At 40.9% G+C, this 20,190-nt stretch overlaps 2 protein-coding genes across 13 annotated transcripts in view; one reads left to right on the forward strand and one right to left on the reverse strand.

The window, feature by feature from the left end:
- SETD6 (SET domain containing 6, protein lysine methyltransferase) lies at nucleotides 1-7,069 on the forward strand. Of its 5 annotated transcripts, none has more exons than XM_021705783.2 (9): nucleotides 1-77; nucleotides 302-397; nucleotides 470-614; nucleotides 709-850; nucleotides 982-1,176; nucleotides 1,307-1,427; nucleotides 2,772-2,952; nucleotides 3,114-3,256; nucleotides 6,268-7,069. In XM_021705783.2, exons 1-9 carry the CDS (start codon nucleotides 51-53, stop codon nucleotides 6,412-6,414), a joined length of 1,197 nt encoding a protein of 398 aa, XP_021561458.1. In that variant the 5' UTR covers nucleotides 1-50; the 3' UTR covers nucleotides 6,415-7,069. The 5 variants fall into 5 exon arrangements, 4 of the variants coding, with proteins under 4 accessions (XP_021561458.1, XP_021561456.1, XP_021561457.1 ...); XM_021705781.2 differs by lacking the exon at nucleotides 6,268-7,069 and adding an exon at nucleotides 3,473-4,322; XM_021705782.2 differs by lacking the exon at nucleotides 6,268-7,069 and adding an exon at nucleotides 3,473-4,322 and having other exon boundaries at nucleotides 302-373.
- The window catches only part of CNOT1 (CCR4-NOT transcription complex subunit 1), a 103,006-nt gene continuing 88,092 nt past the window's right edge, over nucleotides 5,277-20,190 (reverse strand). For 4 of the 8 annotated variants that reach the window (XM_021705772.1, XM_021705778.2, XM_021705773.2 and 1 more), the window contains 11 exons: nucleotides 19,486-19,738; nucleotides 17,016-17,264; nucleotides 15,661-15,824; nucleotides 15,351-15,468; nucleotides 13,858-13,959; nucleotides 10,959-11,132; nucleotides 9,782-9,931; nucleotides 8,612-8,792; nucleotides 6,767-6,899; nucleotides 5,763-5,897; nucleotides 5,277-5,613 (listed from right to left, as the gene is read on the reverse strand). In XM_021705772.1, coding sequence (XP_021561447.1) covers nucleotides 5,535-5,613; nucleotides 5,763-5,897; nucleotides 6,767-6,899; nucleotides 8,612-8,792; nucleotides 9,782-9,931; nucleotides 10,959-11,132; nucleotides 13,858-13,959; nucleotides 15,351-15,468; nucleotides 15,661-15,824; nucleotides 17,016-17,264; nucleotides 19,486-19,738 — 1,738 coding nt within the window. In that variant the 3' untranslated portion in view covers nucleotides 5,277-5,534. Of the gene's footprint in view, nucleotides 5,614-5,762; nucleotides 5,898-6,766; nucleotides 6,900-8,611; nucleotides 8,793-9,781; nucleotides 9,932-10,958; nucleotides 11,133-13,857; nucleotides 13,960-15,315; nucleotides 15,469-15,660; nucleotides 15,825-17,015; nucleotides 17,265-19,485; nucleotides 19,739-20,190 lie in introns of those variants that run through there. The other 4 variants (XM_021705776.2, XM_021705777.2, XM_021705775.2 and 1 more) reach the window with 2 other exon arrangements.

Raw genomic sequence — 20,190 nt, forward strand, 5'->3', positions numbered from 1 at the left:
GGAAGCGCCAGCGCGGAGCTCCTGAGCCGCGGAGCCGCGCGGCCTCGACAATGGCGACCCAGGCGAAGCGTCGGCGGGTAAGTCGCGAGGGACGGGAGCGGGGTCCGTCCGAAAGTTTCCTCCTCCCTACCTCGCCCGCAGTGCGGTCCGGCGCCTCTCCTCCCTCGCTTGCACGGGTCCCTGGCCGCCCTCCGCGTCCCCTCCCCCACCCAGAGCCCTCCCTCCGCGCGCACCTCCGTCTCCTCCCGCGTCCCGCGCGTTCTCCGGGGCGGGCTCTCTCCACGGCGCTCGCTCATTCCAGGTGGCTGGGCCTGTGGGCGGTGGCGACGCGGACCCGGACCCGGTGGTCGGTTTCCTGAGCTGGTGCCGGCAGGTGGGGCTGGAGCTGAGTCCCAAGGTGAGGAGGCGGGGGTGCGGGCGGGCGCGGCGGGGGCGCAGGCCCGCTCTGACCGGCCGCTTCCCCGTCCAGGTGGCGGTGAGCCGGCAGGGCACGGTGGCCGGCTACGGCATGGTGGCCCGGGAGAGCGTGCAGCCCGGGGAGCTGCTGTTCGTCGTGCCGCGGGCCGCGCTCCTGTCGCAGCACACCTGCTCCATCGGCGGCCTGCTGGAGCGAGGTGGGTGCGCCGGCGGGGATGGGACCGGGAGGTGGGCCGCGCAGCGGCGCCGGGGTTTTCCCCGCCGTGTCTCTCACTTCCGTGTCTCCTTCAGAGCGAGGCGCACTGCAGAGCCAGTCGGGCTGGGTGCCGCTGCTGCTGGCGCTGCTGCACGAGCTGCAGGCCCCGGCCTCGCCCTGGAGCCCCTACTTTGCGCTCTGGCCGGAGCTGGGCCGCTTGGAGCACCCCATGTTCTGGTGAGAGCCTTAGCAGGGGTGGGAGCACCAGCACCGGAGCCTGGCTCGAAGCGTCCTGGCCCGGCGACCGGGTTCCCAGGCACTAGCCCGGTGGGGTGTGTGAAGGGAACCCGGGTGGGGTGTCACTGCAGGCCCGAGGAGGAGCGCCGGCGACTGCTGCAGGGCACAGGCGTACCGGAGGCCGTGGAGAAGGACTTGGCCAACATCCGCAGCGAATACTATTCCATCGTGTTACCCTTCATGGAAGCCCACCCGGATCTTTTCAGCCCCAGGGTTCGCTCCCTGGAACTCTACCGCCAGCTCGTGGCTGTTGTGATGGCCTACAGGTCAGTGCGCAGAACCTTGAAGGACTTTGTTCTTTAGAACTCTATTGAGGGATGAGAGGGGAAAGAACAGTGAACCACACCCCAGTCTCTGACCCTACACTGGGCTTTAGCAAAGTTCTCTCTGTGGCAGCTTTCAGGAACCACTGGAGGAAGAGGAGGATGAGAAGGAGCCAAACTCCCCTTTGATGGTGCCTGCTGCAGACATACTAAACCACTTAGCCAATCATAATGCCAATCTAGAATACTCTCCAGTGAGTGGATCCCTCTCAGTTATTGTTCTTATGTGCACTGACGATCAGGCATTTGATTCAAACCAGTGCCTGTCATTTACGCTGGCCTGGTAGTTGGGCTAAGTGGGCTCCATTCTCCTCATGGTAAAAAAGCAGAGATGAAGTTAGCTTTTCTTGTTATGTTCAGTTTGCATATTCCACTCAAATAGTTTGAACACAAAACCTCAATACCCACAAAGTAAGTTGTGGTTATTTCTCTGCTAAGCTACTGCCATCATTTATTTGGTGCCAGAGGTTGGCTATACGGTCACTACTTTTTGGGAAGAAGGGGGAGGAAAGGGGATGGTCATAGGTCAGATCTAAGATGATACCAGGGTTCTATCAATTCCATTTGCTAGGTGGAAAGTTGCAAGAAAAGATCCAAGTTAATGGAATTAGGGAATGGCTATTTTTTAATCCTGGCCTGCATCTGCTATTCCTACTTAGGGTTTAATTGTTTATTTCTAAACGCTAGCAGCTTTTTAAGTACTAAGGATGACTGAGCAGAGGTTCACCTAATCAATGAGGCTGAACTTGACCTTTGTCTCACCTTTCATCCTACTGTACAGGCGTATTACACTTCAGATACTGTACTTTTTTTTTTTTTTTTTAAAGATTTTTATTTATTTGAGAGAGAGAGAGAATGAGAGACAGAGAGCATGAGAGGGAGGAGGGTCAGAGGGAGCAGCAGACTCCCTGCCGAGCAGGGAGCCCGATGCGGGACTCGATCCCGGGACTCCGGGATCATGACCTGAGCCGAAGGCAGTCGCTTAACCAACTGAGCCACCCAGGCGCCCCAGATACTGTGCTTTTTACAAATAGGTTTGTGGCAACCCTGTGTTGAGCAAGTCTATCAGTGCCATTTTTTCCAACACCACTTGCTTTATGTCTGTGTGTCTTATTTTGGGAAGAATTAAAATTGCAAGAATTGCAGTATTTCAAACGTTTCATTATTACTGTATTTGTTTTGGTGATCTGATCAGTAATTACAACTCACAGAAAGCTCAGATGGTGGTTAGCACTGTTTAGCAAAAAAAGCTGTTTTCTAAGAGAAGTACATTTTTATAGGCACTGGGACTTGCTTTTTTTTTTAAATAGTATTTGCTTTTTTTTTTGTGGTGGTGTGGAACTAAACCTACACACAATCTCTGAGGTATGGCTATATAGGATCTTAATAGGAACTAAAAGTAAAATGTTGGTAGGTATATCATCAGTTCCATCGCTGAACTGTACCCACTGGAAAGCTCTTCCTAAGAGGGAATTAATCTTCATGGGGCTGGCCAGGCATTTGTTGGGCCTGGTCCCAGCTTCTTCCTTCCACCCCAGAATTGTCTTCGGATGGTGGCCACTCAGCCCATTCCTAAAGGCCATGAAATTTTCAACACTTACGGGCAAATGGCTAATTGGCAGCTGATTCATATGTATGGTTTTGTTGAACCATATCCTGACAACACGGATGACACAGCTGACATTCAGATGGTGACAGTTCGTGAAGCAGCATTACAGGGTGAGTGTCTGATCCAATCTTGGACACCAATGGACATGTCTCTATCCCCACCCCAGGTGCTCTTAAATAGCAGTTGCCCCGTTTTCTGGAGACCGGGTAGTAGACTAAGAAGAAAGGAACCGCTGGGTATATGCAGACTTTGACACTATTACTATCTACAGGAACAAAAGCTGAAGCTGAAAGGCTCCTACTGTATGAACGCTGGGATTTCTTATGCAAACTGGAGATGGTTGGGGAAGAGGGAGCCTTTGTGATTGGGCGTGAGGAGGTACTGACCGAGGAGGAACTGACCAGCACACTCAAGGTAAAGGGCTGAGAATGGCCAAAGTATTTAGAACTAGATAAAGCCAAATGAGAAAGGAAACATGGGATGGAGGGAGAGCACACTTAAATGCTGCCAAGATAGGCTTCTCTAAATTCAGAAATTCACAATTAAAGGGCATAGGCTTCTCTAAATTCAGAAATTCACAATTAAAGGGCAATTAAATTCCTAATTGAAAGGCCTAATGATTGCTTCTAGGTCCTATGCATGCCTGCTGAGGAGTTCAGAGAGTTTAAAGAGAAGGATGGATGGGGAGATAATAAAAGGGAAGAGGACAGCTTGACAATCACAAATATCCCCAATCTCAAAGCATCATGGAAACAGCTTCTTCGGGACAGTGTTTTGTTGACCCTGCAAACCTATGCCACAGACTTAAAATCTGAACAAGATTTACTCAGTAACAAGGAGGTATACACCAAACTCAGCTGGAGGGAGCAGCAGGCCCTGCAGGTTCGCTATGGTCAGAAGATGATCTTACATCAGTTGTTGGAACTGACAAGTTAGCAGGTTCCGTGTTGCCTGAAGGAACATCGATGAGAAGAACTTTAATATCATCAGAGGTGGTGTGCTAGGGTTAACTCAGAGGTAAGGGTGAACTGTTTAAAGACTGGGCACAGCAGACTTGGAAACTGCTGACGGTTTACTAAGACCAATAAATCTTACAACTGCTTTGTTCTGTTTGAACCAGAGTTAGCAGAAATGTGACAATATTAAGGTCTTCGTTGTAGTCTAGCATTTAATAACATGGACTCTGAAAGGAGACCTGGGTCTATTTTGAGCAAGCTTTTTTCCAAGACTTAGTTTCCTGTTCGAGGGTTTGACGAGCTCTGGTCCTGGCACTCAGCAGTCTGAAGTTTGCTCTAGATGGCACAAAACTCACCCTTAAGGGAAGAAACCCTAAGACACCAATGACATTCAAACCTTAACTCGTTAAAATTTCTATTTAATCTTGAACCTTTTTGTCCTCTGTCGCCGTAAAACTTGACAATCATTAAAGGTAAGGTGTATTTTAAGTGGCATAAATTTTAAGTATATCAAAATACCATGAAGAGAAAGGGTAAGAAAAATGTTTTGTAATTCTTTAACCAAAGAAACCTGCTCCAGTGATTTTTCTATTGTTGAAACATGCCAGATTGGCGGGAAAGATCATTCATTCAGCAAGAAGTGATGTTTCCCAATGGCCCCAGGCTCTGTGAGACTGGGTTGTCCACTTTTCCTCCTCACCACCAGCACTGGCTGCTGCTACTGAGAAAGGCACAGTGGACTCACGTGTGTGTCATGACTTTAATGTTTGACTACAGTATGCATACACATACAAGTAAGGGAACTAGAGCCCAGGACTAGAAAGGCTACAAAATACAACACGTGGACCAATACATTTACAAAACATTCAAAATCCTTACAAAAGGGGTTGTATTGGTCCTTTTGACTTTGTTGTTCAAAATAGCCTATATGGCTATTCACTGGGATGGTGGGGAAGGGCAATTCATACACTACTATTAGTCCCCTTTCCCACAATTTGTAAGTATGAGGAGAGAGCTAGGGGCACTTTTAGGCATGGTCTGGTTTCCCTTTATAAAAAGAGCTGACTGCATCTCGGGGCCTAAGGGGGGTAGTTCTCCAGTAGAAATGAGAAAATGATGCTCTCCCAGCAGTCAGCTTTAGGGGAAGAGGCAAAACAAAAATCCATGGGATCTCAATTGTGAGCTCTTCCCATGTTCCCTAAGCATACCAAATAGTAGCACATACACACATTTAACAACTTTATGATTTTCAGGGTCCCCTGTCCACATTAAAAAAATAAGTTACACAATATTTAAACTGGCTTTTTTGCTATTCTTTGGGACACCAGGAATGTCAGAAGACATGGAGCTATGTTATATCCCCAGACAAGTGCATGGCATCAACAGCCTTTCAGTTACAAGCTGGGCAGGTACCAAATTTATCTACTTGCCTTGGACACATTTTGCACAAACCCAAGAAGTTCCAGACAAAGGTTTTATCTTTCATATATTTACACAAGTTCAAAATGATATTCACAGCATCTTCTAAATTTTGGCCAAGTCAAAAAAAATGCATTTAAACTTTGGAACGTGCCCACATACACAGGAAGCTGACCCAAACAGTAATTGGGGCAGGTACCCGAGAACCAAAGGGCTGGGAAAGTCAGGAAGAGCTGAAAGGATTCTTCAGCCAGTTTATAAACCTGGTGCAGTGGGACCTCCAGGCTGACACATTTACAGCAGAGATGCAGTTCCATCTAACTGGCACCTGTCCCTTCCATTACTTGCTGAGCCTGCTTCTGTCCCATGCAGCACTGTGCAACCGACTGGAATAACCTGAAGAACAGAGACAGTTACAAGTTTGTGAGAAAAATTTCAGACCTGGCAGTACCTTGGGTCACATTAGCTTTGGCTATCATTACCTTCTTAATCACCCATCATATGTTTCTCATTCTTAGACAATTAAAAAATTACTTTGAACTCACTTTTCAATTTCTGGGGCACAGTGTACAAACTCGTGGTTCCAGAACTTAAACGCTGGATTTTTAATCAGTTCAATGAAGGTAATAAGAAGACCCCAAGGATGTGGCCTATTTACAATCAACCGTTCCAAGAGAACCCTGAAGGGGAAAAAAGATTAGTGAATGCATAGAAAATTCTACAAATTTATGACCACTTCTCCTTTACCTTTTTTCCTTGATTACTAGGTAATCTAGTAACTTTTGCAAAAGTTACTAGCTTTACTAAGGACAGTTGGGTTAATGTCTATATATATATATATATATATATATATATATACATACACACACACACATATATATATACACCATGGTTAATGCAGGTGGTTTCTGAAATTAAAAAACCTGGGTTTGAATCCTGCCTCTTCCCGTTAGCCTAGAAGACTGAGTTAAGGTAAAGTAAGGATGACAGTATCAGATTTAAAGTCTGGCCCACTTTTTAAAATGTGTGTGTCTCTCTCTCTCTCACCAGAATCTACCCATTGCCCAATCTCCAATGCTATATAGACAGTCTAAGCAATCTGCAACATATTACATCAAAAAAGGAAAGAAAAAAAAAAAAAACCCCACAAGTATCATCTTGTTATTTCTCCTTCAAACTTCTCAACCTAGAAGATAAAGAAAAGCCCAAGCTCTTTAGCATGGCTTTTAATAGGCCTGTGTGGATTCAGGACTCTGGATAAAAAATATCACCACCATCACCTGAGAGAAACTGTTGACTTTCAATCAAAACGCTGGTACCTTTTGTTAAAAACAAGTTGTAATTCTCTACTTGTCATTTTGTGTCCATCAGACTAAATTACTAGGGCAGGAACAATGTCCATTTTGCTCACAACTACATCCTATTTAACACATGTAAAAGATGTCTTAAATGGACATGTCGAAGATACTCCATGAACACTGAAAAAAAAATTCATAATAAAGGGGAAGAGGCACCACTTAGAATTATCTAAAAAACTTCTCTCCCTTACCTTGTAATCTGTTCTTGGATAGCTTCAGTGTTGGCTTCTGCAAAAAGGTAGAGCATGGTACAGCTGAAGTAGTGAGTGTGGCTATTTGGGTACCGCAGCTGATTTGCAATGGCATTCAGGAAGAGATACCGACCTAGAAATTGAGAAAGCTCAGTTTACTGCAGACATGCTTCATGTGAAAGGCCAACGTAAAAAGACAAATCATTCTAAGAGGCTAGGGTTTGGATTTCTGCTAGAGACTCAGTATCCTTTAGTTTCAACCAGTGGTTCTTGGGTCCCCAGTGTTTCCATTTCTGGTGTGTGTGTGTGTGTGTGTCGGGGGGGGGTGTATTTTCCACATTTTTTTTTTTTTAATATTTAAAAACAGACTCAATGCATGTAAGCATTTTTCAGAAAAAAGTATCACTTTTAATTTCACAGATTCTTTAATGTCACTTAATAGGAGAGAGCTGGATTCTTCTGCGCTGTGTTCGATGTGTTCCACTATTATGTTTCATGTAGCCCCTGGAAAACTCCACTGTACACTCAGGACAACATGAGTGCAAACACACACACAGTCATTACTGTGAAAGTAGTTTTGACCTCACAGATCTTCTAAAAAGGTCTTGGGGACATCCCCCGGGGCTTCCAGGCCACACTCTGAGAACTGCTAGTTGAGACTATATTGGAATAAATACCTACAGTAACTAGGTCTGGTTGTCTGCCTCTGCTTGATATTACTCATGTTTGTGAGGCTACCCCCCCCCCTTTTTTTTTTGCTGGGTTCTGGACGTAATGGTATTCAGTCTTGTTAAATCTTGACTTTACACTGTCTCAAATCCCTTCTACAAATAGACAAGTGTATGTATATCAAGATTAACTATCCTCTCAAGAATTGTTAGCAAAGTTAAAAGGCATCCTTTTTAAAGTTTGTGTGTGTTAAGGGCACCTGGGTGGCTCAGATGGTAAGGCACAGTCCAACTCTTGGGTTCAAGCCCCCTACTGGGCTCGAGCCTACTTTTTAAAAAGCCTTTTTTTTTTTTTTTAAAATAAAGTACTTGTGTGTTAAAATAAGCAAGACTATGTAGTTGGTTAGTACCTACTGGGGTCTAAGAATGAATATAGAAGACCAAAAGAAATGTGATTCGACCAGGTAAGACGCAACCTATAGGAAGAATTATACTGTCAACTTTCTGCAAAGCAGGTTAGGTAAAGTCCTATCCATTAATTTTTACATACCTAATATTTAACAAGTTGCCTGACAGACAAATGCTGGGGGAAAGGCAGGCTAACAAAACACTGTAAGTAAGATAAGCTTATTTTTAAAGAGCGGCTAGTAAAAGGAACATGTTTATTTTCACACTAAAAAAAATACTATAATCATATACACTGCAATACTAGTAATGTGGTAAGGATTCTGGGTCTTTCCATTTTTCCAAAAGTTTTGCATTAAGCAGATACTATACAATTAAAGATAAAATAGCCAGCAGAGAAAGACAAATAGCATAGGATTTTACTCCTATGTGAAATTTAAGAAAACAAGCAAAGGAAAAAAATGAGAGTCGAAGCAAGAAACAGACTTAATTACAGGGAACAGTCTGATGGTTACTGGGGGGTGGGGTGGATTAAACAGGTGATGGAAATCAGGAGTGTGACCACCGGGTGATGTATGGAACTGCTGAATTACTGTATTGTACACATGAAACTGATGTTAACACTGTGATAACTGGGATTAAAATAAAAATTAAAAAACAAAATAGAGCCATAAACATACTGATAAAGTAACTGTCTATTGTGGCTTAAAATACTTTTATGATCAAACTGTGGTGCAGAAAACTTAACTCAGAATTGGCTGGCTTTACTCACCTTCAGTGTCCAAGTCCACAGCCAGGTTCTGGAAGATGTCCATGTGAGCCGAGTGGGTGATCGTGCTCATTGATGGCGTGCTACCCTTGTTGTGGATGTGTGCAATGGCCTGAGTCCCTACATAGAGCACCAGTGCATTGATGAGCTGGAGGTTGTAACGATTGCCAGGCTCATTGGATACCTAAATGAACAAAACAAAGCTGCTTATTTTCACAGAGGATTCAGTATTCCTAAGCCCATTTTATGCCTTCACAGAAAAGCTGAACTGCTCTCAACACTTGTGATTTAAATTTTAGCAATCTGCTTGACTTTGTGAGTTGCTGAACAAATACACAGCAGCCTAAGGGTGGTTGGGTCAATAACAGAAATATTTCCCTTTGGAAGCCAAAGCTTTAACAGGTACCAGGGAAAAAGTAAAGTTTGTGAAATCAGACTATGCATTATCTCAACTATAAAAAAATATTTGGAAGGGCGCCTGGCTGGTTCAGTCGGTGGAGTGTGGGACTCTTGATAATGGGGTTGTGAGTTTGAGCCCCACACTGGGTATGGAGATTAATGAAATCTTAGAAAAAAATATTTGGAGAGGGGAAAAAGTAGTTCTCTGGTGTGGAAAGACTGGAAAGATAACGCGATTTCAAGTCCTCTTCTGTACACCAAACTAAACCAGAATCCATTTAGAACAATCTTGGGAGGACTGACACGGACCGATTATCAGTATTATTCTTACAGAAAATGAGCCTATTCCCTGGTTACTTCTTTCAAGGCAATAGCTTTGTGTCAGTGAGAAGATGAACTAGTAAAATGCATAATCCAGTTAATGTCATCCAACCATTAAACACTATGTTTTAAAATTTTTAAATCCAGTTGAAAACACTAACTCCCAGGGGGAGCACCTGGTTGGCTTAGTTAAGTGTCTACCTTCAGCTCGGGTCATGATCCCAGGATCCTGGGATCGAGTCCCCCATCGGGATCCCCGCTCAGCTGGGAGTCTGCTTCTCCCTCTCCCTTTGCCCCTCCCCCCTGCTCATGCTCTTTCTCTCTCTCAAATAAATAAAATCTTTAAAAAGAAAAAAGAAAACACTAATTCCCAAATAGGCCACCCACAGGACTATGCATACCAAATGCTTTCTATGAAAGACACAGCTAAAAGTTTAAGTCAAACCAGTTAACCTGTAGGTTGCTTCGCAAATCAGACAGAAAAGTGACCGGTGATCGAGTTTTAAGATAGGAATCCAAATCCTTTTTGAACTGAGGTGGCATCACTCCAGTAAAATTGGTAAGAATCCGGGGTGCAATGTTAATTTCACTCAACATATCCACCTGCCACAGACAGATACAATAATCAAAACCAGAAGTATATGTAGAAGTTAACAGCAAATTCTTTCTCTCTACCTTAAAAAGTGGTAGATTCTTTTCCAAAAACTGCACACTGTAAATGTCTTGATGAGAGCTGCCACTTTTTATTAATCTTTAAAGCCACTTTTTATTACTCTTTAAAGAATCTATCTCCAAAATGATAGGAATCTCTCCTTCTGTAATAAATTATCTAAGAAAAATTATCTTTCTAAATTAAGGCAGGATAGGTACCTTTTGTGAAGAGGTCTAATATATACCACTGAATTTCAAAAAAGAGTACAGAGGAGATTCTGCACACCAAGAGCTCTAGTCTTTGAAAAGATGCCCCAGCAGAACAGAATATCATAGCTGCTACTTAAAAAAAAAAGGGGGGGGGGATGTGAAATAAAGAGTACAAAATACGTAAAAATTATAGTAGCCACATCAGGGCTATACACATAAAAAACACCTTTGAAATAGTATTACAAAGATCTGTTCTACAACTCTGTGCCATCAGGGCCATCCTGCAAATAACTGGTTCAACACCTCAATTGAGGTTTTGTAAAAATAAATTTACTATCAAGATTAACTGGGGGCGCCTGGGTGGCTCAGTCGGTTAAGCGGCTGCCTTCGGCTCAGGTCATGATCCCAGGGTCCTGGGATCGAGCCCCACGTCGGGCTCCCTGCTCAGTGGAGAGTCTGCTTCTCCCTCTCCCTCTGCCTGCCTCTCTGCCTACTTGTGCTCTCTATCTCTCTGTCAAATAAATAAATAAAATCTTTAAAAAAAAAAAAAAAGATTAACTGAAAACAGCAGCTAGGCAAATACTGTGAACTAATATTCAGCAGGCTTAATAACATGATCTCCCCCCACAAAAGAGCATCCTCACCTAACAACTTGTGTGTGTGCGTGTGCACGTGCCAGGTAGAGAGGGGTTAAATAGGTCTACCACTAGAGAAAGGATTCAAATACTAAGACATAACTTTCTTTTCCTTGAACTGTTTGGAACTTTACCTTCAGATTAGGAGTGAATGGGTCTGGGAGCCTCATATTTCTTGGGAAGGCACTCAGGATGAGATTTCTTAGCTGAATACAATTAGGTGGGATCACATCACAGAATCCGTAATGGTAATCACAAAGGAACTCAGGGAAATCATGCAAAAGAACCAGCAGCACTCTCAAAGTGCCCTATTTTTAAAAAACGAGAAAAACATTGGCTGTTTTCCACACAAGGTTAGGAAATGAGAGTAACATTTATACTATTATGAATGTAACTTAAGTAAAACTTAAGTTACAAATTACAGGTTTTTTACCAAAATATTTACATCTGGAAATCACCAAAAACTAGCTTTGGGGAGTTTATACCTTAAATGTGTATGCTGTAAGAGACTGGCAAATATTAACTAATTAATTAAAAGACATAAGGTTCTGATTTCAGAAGCTAGATAAAACAGCTTATGAAAACCAAGAAAGTAAAAAGAGCCAAAATCAATTACATGTTTTAAAAAGTACTGAAGGAGGGCGAATCAAAGCTGATTCTTTGAAAAGATTAAAATCCAGGCCTAGATGGCTTTACTGGCAAGATCTTCATTATAAATATTTAAGGAAAAATGAATACAATTTTCACGATCTCAAAAATAAATTTAAAAAGAGAATTTTTTCCAACTCTTTTAATGAGATTTGCATACTCTTGGTACCAAAACTTGATGTGTGTGAAAAATCACACAAAAATCGTAAATATTAGAAATAGAAATCACAGTGATCCCATTTAATGATTTTTAAAACTCAACAAATTATAAATAGAAGGGCATTTCCTTATTCAGATAATGGTATCCAGATTTATAAAAACATTATACTTAATGGTGAATTACTAAAAATCATTAAGGAGACTATCTTCTACTCACTGCACTGGAGTTACTGGCCACTGCAATAAGGCAAGTAAAAGTAAAACAAAAACCCACTGTTATATGTAAATACTGTGAAATACTTCTCAGGATGCCTAGGCGGCTCAGTCAGTTAAGCCTCCACCTTCAGCTAAGGTTATGATCCCAGAGTCCTGGGATTTAGTCCCACACTGGGCTCCTGACTCAGTGGGGAGCTGCTTCTCCCTTTACCTGCTGCTCGCCGTGCTTGTGCACGCAATTGCGCTAGCAAATAATCTTTAAAAAAAAAAAAAAAAAGAATACACTTCTCCCCACGAAAGACATAGATAAACTCTCAGAAAAAGTAAATTTAGCAAGGTATACAGCTACAAGGTAGCTGGAACATCAAATATCTAAAGATAATTCGCTGAAAACCTCTATGTTGGAAAACTACAAAGCACTGCAGAGTAAAATTAAAGACCTAACTAAAATACACATGTTCAGGATTGAAAGGCTCATTATTATTAAGAGATCTATTCTCTCCAAAGTGATCTACAGATCCACTGCAATCTCAAGCTAAATCCCAGCCAGCTTCCAGAAGTCAAGCTGACTGTGCAGTTCTTTATGCAATGACAAATGACACAAAATAGCCAAAATAATCTTTAGAAGAGAACAAAGTTAAAGAGGATTTACTCTGCTGATTACTCTGGCTTTATAGTAAGTCTTACAAATCAAGGTAGTGTGGTACTGGCCTAGGAACAGATAAACAGATCAACTAAAGAGACACCCATACACAATTATTTTGACAAAGGTGCCCCAATCAATTCAATAGGGAATGAAGAATGGTACTGAAAAGCCTTGTATTACTTATTGGGGTGGGAGTATAAGGAAGGAGGAGGAAATAAACCTCACCATACACAAAAATAAATCTGAGACAGATCTTATCACCTAAACATAAAAGCCAGGATAACATGGGTTATTGGGTGGTGAACAGAGTGCATGCAGAAGAGATTGCAATTTGGGACTGGCAAAGATTTCTTACATGAGATACAAAAGCCAACATTTAATGAAAGCGAAAACTTGATCATTTTTACACATTAAAATAAAAGTTTCTAATCCTCAAAAGACACCTTACTTTTAAGGGAATGAAAAGGTAAGCCACAAGAGTGGGAAATGTCTGATATTGTATTGAACAAAGGGCTTATATCCAGAATAAATGAAGAATTCCTATCAAAAAAATAAGAAAAACACAGATAATCTAGTGGAAAGATCAGCAAAAAACTGTAAAAGGAACATCACAAAAGTATATCCAAATGGCCAATGTACTCATCAAAAAAGAAAAAAAGGATATGCAAAATAAATCCACAATGAGATCCTACTGCACAACTGCCAAAATGGCTAAAACAAAAAGCAGACAATACCAGGTATATGTTGGTGTAAGAATTAATGGACACACATAATTTTGTAAAACTAGCAGTATCTATTAAAGTTGAACCTATGATTACCCATACCCTGTTTGGGGACTGGTTATGAAGTACATCTGATTTTTGTACTTTTCTGAGTATCTATTATCCTTTAAAAACTTAATAGAAAAATTGGGGTACCTGGGTGGATCAGTTGGTTAAGCATCTGACTTCAGCTCAGGTCATGATTTCAGGGCCCTGGGATCTAGCCCTACATCGGGCTCCCCCTTTCCCTTTCCCTCTGCCCTTCCCCTCCACGTTCTCTCTCAAATAATTTTTTTAAAAAGCTTAATAAAAAAAAATCAGGCCTCATATTCCCAGTTGGCAGTGTTTAAATAACTTTAAGTTCAAATTATTTTTAACTTGGGGCGCCTGGGTGGCTCAGCCGTTTAGCGTCTGCCTTCGGCTCAGGTCATGATCCCAGGGTCCTGGGATCGAGCCCTGCATCGGGCTCCCTGCTCCGCGGGAAGCCTGCTTCTCCCTCTCCCACTCCCCCTGCTTGTGTTCCCTCTCTCGCTGTCTCTCTCTGTCAAAAAATAAAAATTAAAAAAAAAAATTATTTTTAACTTATGACTGCAAATTAATTACCTTATAGAGGATTTGCATAGGTTTGGTGAGTTCCACATTTCTAAGGAAAGGCGCTAGATATTTGAATAAATCAATCAGTAGCTGTGCATACATAGGCCATCCCTGAAAGAAAGAAATATACATGAGCCATAATTATACTCAGCTGCTGTTCTACCACCAAAAAGTTGCCCAAGCAGCTACACTGTGACTTACTATCTTCTTCGTACTAACATAACTAGAGAATACGGACATAAGTATCTCAGTTAAAGACTGGCATGAAAAAGGAGTAAGAATAATTATGCCAATAGTGAGAAATATATTTAAAACAAAATGGCTCCAGGGGTGCCTGGGGGGCTCAGTTGGTTGAGCAACTAACTCTCGATTTCGGCTCAGGTTGTGATCTCAGGGTCAGGAGACCTAGCTCCCTGTCCAGCTCCCCACTCAGTGGGGAGTCTACTTGCGTTTCTCTCCCTCTGCCCCTCCCCACACCATGCTTGCATGTGTTCGCTTTCTAAAGATAAATAAATCTTCAAGGGGAGCACCGGGGGGGGGGGGGGGAGTGGTCCGGGCCTCCAGAAATTTGAGGACATAGAGAGGTCCTTGTTCCTATAAGCAAAATTTAAAGAGGACGAGGAAACTTTGAGAAAATTTCAGACACAACACAAAACAGTCTAAGAAACTGACAGAGGTCTGTTTTCTTAATTCCTTCTTTTAACTAAGTCCTAGGTCTCAACCATTTCTTTTCCCACTTCCAACTCCTGTCCAATAACCTGATCCAGTTTACAAAAAGCTCACAACACAAATCCTCTTATTTTCAGCCAAATGTGGCCTGTCATCATCTCCCAATTATACAAATTATGTTCATTTTTGGACAATTTTATTATGTTACAGTGTTCCTTCTCCTGGAATACCAAATAAAACCCAGTCCATTTAAGGATTATCTCACTTTCTTTTTTTTTGCCAACCACATAAGTAGTCACATTTTCTTCTTAAGGGCTAATCAAGGATGCTTTCTACAGTATTCATTTGCCATTTAATTACAAGATGGGAGAGAAACCTCTCATGTTAACTGTGTTTATTTGCAATTACACTTTAAAAACTCTTTACTAGGACTTGATCCTAGTTTCTTCAAATATAGACCAGTGGTCTTCATCACCCTTGAGAGTGAGAGCTTTAGCATTTAGAGAACTTGTAAAACTGGCAGGTTCTAGAGCTCCATTTGGTTTTATACAAAGGTTCTCCAAGGTTTTGACTTTTTTTAAAAAAGTTCTTAAGTGAGATTAACACATGGCTCACAACAGACTTGGAGGAGCAATACCCTAATCACTGAAGAACGGCTTCTAGGCAGAGGCAGCCAAGTATTGGTTAAATCTTCTCCGTAACCTTCCTAACACATTAAATAATTCTTGACTAAGCCTGGAAGAAGTATGATTATTACTAAATGACTAAGAGTGCTAACAGTAAGCTCCAAGTAGTTACAGTCTTCATCTGTAGGAGATAAACTGCAGCCACACCTTCTGCTGTGGCGTATGTGCCAGCATTCTTGCAATAAATATCCGATGAGAGATCAGTTCAAGCCAGGCATACACAAAGCCAGGAGCTTTGGTAGGCCTCAAGATGTGGAATGTATTGCTGAAAGAAAAAGACCTTCGTCAGAAGCAAGGTCCAACTTAAATATAGTAAACACATCAATGTAAGTAGAAAACATTTAAGCTATTTTTCAAATCAACATGCCTCAAATCCACAAGAATACTACTTCTCAAATTTTACCACTAAAATAGCAAACCTTAAGGAGAAATCTCTATTAAATTCACTAATACTCACCAGAAAGCTGTAAGTGTCTGGAAATTAATGGTTTCCAATACATGCTCAGGTGCATTGAGTTCCAAGAGCAGCATGATAAATATCCGATGGTAGGGAAGCTGCTGAAATTCACTTTGCCGAACATCATGATCTTGGAGGAGAACTCCCACTACTATACCAAGGACCTAAAGAGTACACAGATTAGAGCCTGTAAATCATAAAGATAATTCACTTACCACTCACTAGACATGCTTTCTTATTGTACTCTTATGCCCCACATATGCCACATGAATACACAATTATGTGCTGGCAGCCAAAGGGGCCATACACTGGTTTGATGTGGCCTGCAGAATTTTGTATTTTCTTTGAATTTCAATAATCTTCGGCCAGAACCGTATACTCTCCACAAACCCACTGGTTTTCCTAAAGCTCTAAAAATGAGCATGGTACATTATATTCTATTACGTTAATACGATCTAAAAACCTAATTCTTCTGGTCTGATGTGAAGCTGACAAGAGGCAAAATGGTTTATACTTCTCTTGACATTTAGTAGATGGAGGGGCCAGGGACGATCTTAGGCTGCAGAAGTGTTTCATACAAAGAACCATCCTGCATTCCACTTGATTTTCCCACTGAAGAGTGAGGGACAGGATAACCTGTGTGTAATTACCCAAGACCAAACTCTAAGTTTGTTTTTGCAGTTTTAATAGTCAAATTTCCAGGAATTCCACTCCGTATGTCAAAACAAAACTATACTTTGTTCCTTTTCAGAAAATCAAGACAACTTCAATGTTACCCCTGGTGTCTGAGTTGCGAATCTATTATCAGTGGACATGTCTAGCCATCCCATTCACAGTGATTCTGTATACAGGCGAAAATTTTATTTTATCTAAATATCTTCCAATGTAGTCATTACCAAACATTAACACAATGAAATATGCTGTTCTCCCCACCACCTTGCGTCTTTTAGTTAAAGCAACACACTCTTCTAAAATTTAGTGATTATTGGGCGCCTGGGTGGCTCAGTTGGTTAAGCGACTGCCTTCGGCTCAGGTCATGATCCTGGAGTCCCGGGATCGAGTCCCGCATCGGGCTCCCTGCTCAGCGGGGAGCCTGCTTCTCCCTCTGACCCTCCCCCCTCTCATGTACTCTCTCTCATTCTCGCTCTCTCAAATAAATAAATAAAATCTTTAAAAAAAAAAATTAAATTAAATTAAATTTAGTGATTATGTTTATTTATAATACTACCTATGAATTTAATTTCAGGACAGAAAAAGGGATGTTTACAAAATGTTTTGGGGAACAGGTTGGGCCCTGAGAACCACTGATGCAGATTTCAAGTGTACCAAGACTAAGGCAAAAAAGAAGTTCAGACCTTGTTCAGCAGATTAATCTTTGTGACAGTGTTGGTGGCCTCCCCTGAGTGCTTTACTAGCAGTGCAATGAGTCGGACAAAGGCATCCAGGTTGTGATAGCACTTGGCTCGGATCATGGTGGGATTAGCAGCAGGATTGTGCTGCTGCTCTGCCTGAGCACGGTAACTGATCTCAACACACATTTCAGTACACAGACGAAAGAACCTCGTTATGAGGTCATCAGTCTTCAGGATTCCTTGCTGGTGCATCTACCAAGGGAACAACAACAAAAAAAATATAGATAGATAGATAAAAACAAAAAACACAGTGAGATAATACACATAAATTTTAAATTTTCATGCTTAAGAGGTATTCTCTCATTTATTCCTTGTCACATTTCTAATTCTTACTTTTAAAAAGGTGTCATGAAAATGACTTCTCCATTAAGGACCGATGACAGAATTCTTCAGTTTTAAGTTTAATGGAGAATAGAAAAGATGGAAGTTGAGAAAGAGATAATAACATGACAATTTTGAACAACAGTCCACAGCCAAATAATGTGGAAATTTAACTAGGCAAATAAACCAACTTTCAGGAACCCACTAAAATCATATAAAGACATTCTTGCCAATTCATATTTCTCCCAAGTAGGAAGTTAAATGACATATATTTCATATTTTACTTTCCCACAGAATTTAAGATAATTTCTTCCAAATGACTCAACCAATAACGAAATTTTTGAAACTCCAACTAGCTGCAACAGGAAATTCAAGTAATAATTTGTATGATATGTGTGTATCAAAGAAAATAGCCACAGATCGTATCTGGCTATTTTAATGAAAACTGAAATTCATTTTAATGTATACTCAGTTTAAAATAAAATGCTGTTTTAAAGGATAAAAGTACAAATTTTATGACATATGATTTGGAAGTGAGGCAGAGCAGGTAAGTTATTTGGCTAGTACAAAAGGAGGAAGCAGTATAATAAGGGTTAAGGCTGCAGAGGGAGAGGGAGGTCAGTGCTTACTTAAAGAAACCAAGCCCAGAATGAAAACTTAACCATCATCTTGGAAACTTTAAAACAATTTCACTGTCCCTTGATAAGCAATAAAATAACTGAACTGATATTAATGTACCCTAGGCAAGGTCAGCAGAGGGATTTTGTACATTGAAATCTGAAAAACTAATAGGGGGAGGTAACGAAGACAAACTGCTGTGATCAAGAGGGAGCGCGAGGAGGAAAGAATTCTCAAAAGGATGCAAAAGAGAACAGAAAAATATAAATTAACCTTGTTTAAACAGAGAGAAGAAACAAGAGTAATTAAGCCAACAAAAGAGCCGAGACAGGTGCCACATCCATACCCATGAAATACTGATGATCACAAAAACCAACTGATTCAAAGTTCTTCTATTCAAATCAAAAATCAAACTATAAATATTCAATAACGCCTTAGCAATGAGGTATATTTTAGAATTTTTTAGGGTACAGACCTACTTAGTACGATTTATTTAACTAACATTCATCTTGAAAAGTAAATCCTATTTCTAACTTCAAAAACTCAAATCAGCTCTTCCACATCGTCATTTATTTGATAATAGATCTAATTTGCAATCTTTCTTTGGTAGCACTCCTAAACTTTCATCTCGATTTAAAGGAATACAACAATCTGCAGAAATAAGCAGATAAACAAGTATCTCTCCCTGAATAAACATTACAATAGTTCTACTAAAGGAATTCTAAGGCCAGATCAGCACAAGTACCATTCTTGCCATTAAGTAATATGATTAGGACACAGTGACTACTGGGTATGAATCCCTCCCAGCTGAAAACAGACAGTAATGATCAAAAACAGAATGCTAAATGGTACTACAGCTCTCTTCCTACATCTTCGTCTTTTCATCCTGTTCACAAATATTCTTTCCAAACCTAATTATTCTAGGAACTTGTTTCCTAACACTTTAACTTGAAGTCCAATTTAGATCAAATCGAATGAAAATAAATACTGGAAACTATTTTCCAAAAGAACATGTCAATCAGTTTTAGGTAAATAAACTACTTAATGTAGAAAATATAATAAAAGGCTCCACCATTTAAATATTTAAGTTTTTTTTTGTTTTATTTTTTTAAAAACATGAGCTATTATGAAAATTTTATTTATTTATTAGCCCATAATCCCCTCAACTACTGATTATCAAGCTAGTAAAATTACAACATACATCTGGCAATTTCATTATTCATTATCTGATCCACTGTACTTTGTAACTATGACAACTGAAACGGAGTAAGTAGAACTAAAGGGGACATGAAATGTTGAATTTACTGGTTAGGGTCCAAAGATGAGGAAAAGAAATAAGCTTTATCAATTTAACAGAGTAATGATGACAATTTTTGGTTTACATGAGTATGGAGGTTTACTGTAACCACAGGTACATAATACTGAGCTTAAATATCGGAGGCATCACACCCTACTTATGTTGAATAAAAAGCACCTTTCTTTCCAAAAGCTCTACCTGTCCAACAAACGCAGAGAAAGCTTTGGTACTGTCACGGCCAGCTGCTGCTGAATGGTAGAGATTCACCCATTCCCTCAGAAGATACTCTGCCTTCTCCCTCAGGCCTGGAGGATCATCGTACTCTGAGGCTTGAGATATTCCAGAATGCATCATAAAGTTAGGGCCTCCATGAGCACGATCAATCATTGCTTCATAGTTGGATCGCACTACTTCCATCAGCTGGGGCAATCTAGTACAATAAATCCAGAATGAAAATCAGTCTACTTACGGTTGTGATTTCATAGACATACAGCTGGACAATTTGTAAAGAGAAACCACAACAGTGATTTCTGTATTTAAACAAAACTACCCTTGGTCTCTGTTTACTCATAACCACATAATACACAAATGACTGACCTTGGTTAAGCCACTTCTTGACCCCCAAAAATTGTGCCTGTTGAAATGGAGCTGATGTTCATAGTCAACAAATATTCACTGTGTGCCTACCATGTGCCATAGTTTGTTATTTATCTTAACCTCAACAATTCTTTGAGATATTATTTCTATTTTATTCAAGAACAGATAAGTCAACTTACCCCTAAACTCACATTTTAAAGCAGCAGAGCCAGGGCTTAAGCTAGGGCTCTTGACACCAAGTCTAGCTCTGTATGTACTGCTTGCCCTACAGCAAGAAGGCTTGGC

This window comes from Neomonachus schauinslandi, chromosome 16, assembly GCF_002201575.2.
Source record: "Neomonachus schauinslandi chromosome 16, ASM220157v2, whole genome shotgun sequence".
Taxonomy (NCBI): Eukaryota; Metazoa; Chordata; class Mammalia; order Carnivora; family Phocidae; genus Neomonachus; species Neomonachus schauinslandi.

Excerpts from the sequence above, each read along its gene's own strand:
- SETD6 (XM_021705780.2), top strand. The coding sequence starts at position 51 with ATGGCGACCCAGGCGAAGCGTCGGCGG. Across the intron at positions 78-301 it reads CCCAGGCGAAGCGTCGGCGG|GTGGCTGGGCCTGTGGGCGG; the intron begins GTAAGTCGCGAG and ends CGCTCATTCCAG. Across the intron at positions 2,953-3,113 it reads TCGTGAAGCAGCATTACAGG|GAACAAAAGCTGAAGCTGAA; the intron begins GTGAGTGTCTGA and ends TACTATCTACAG.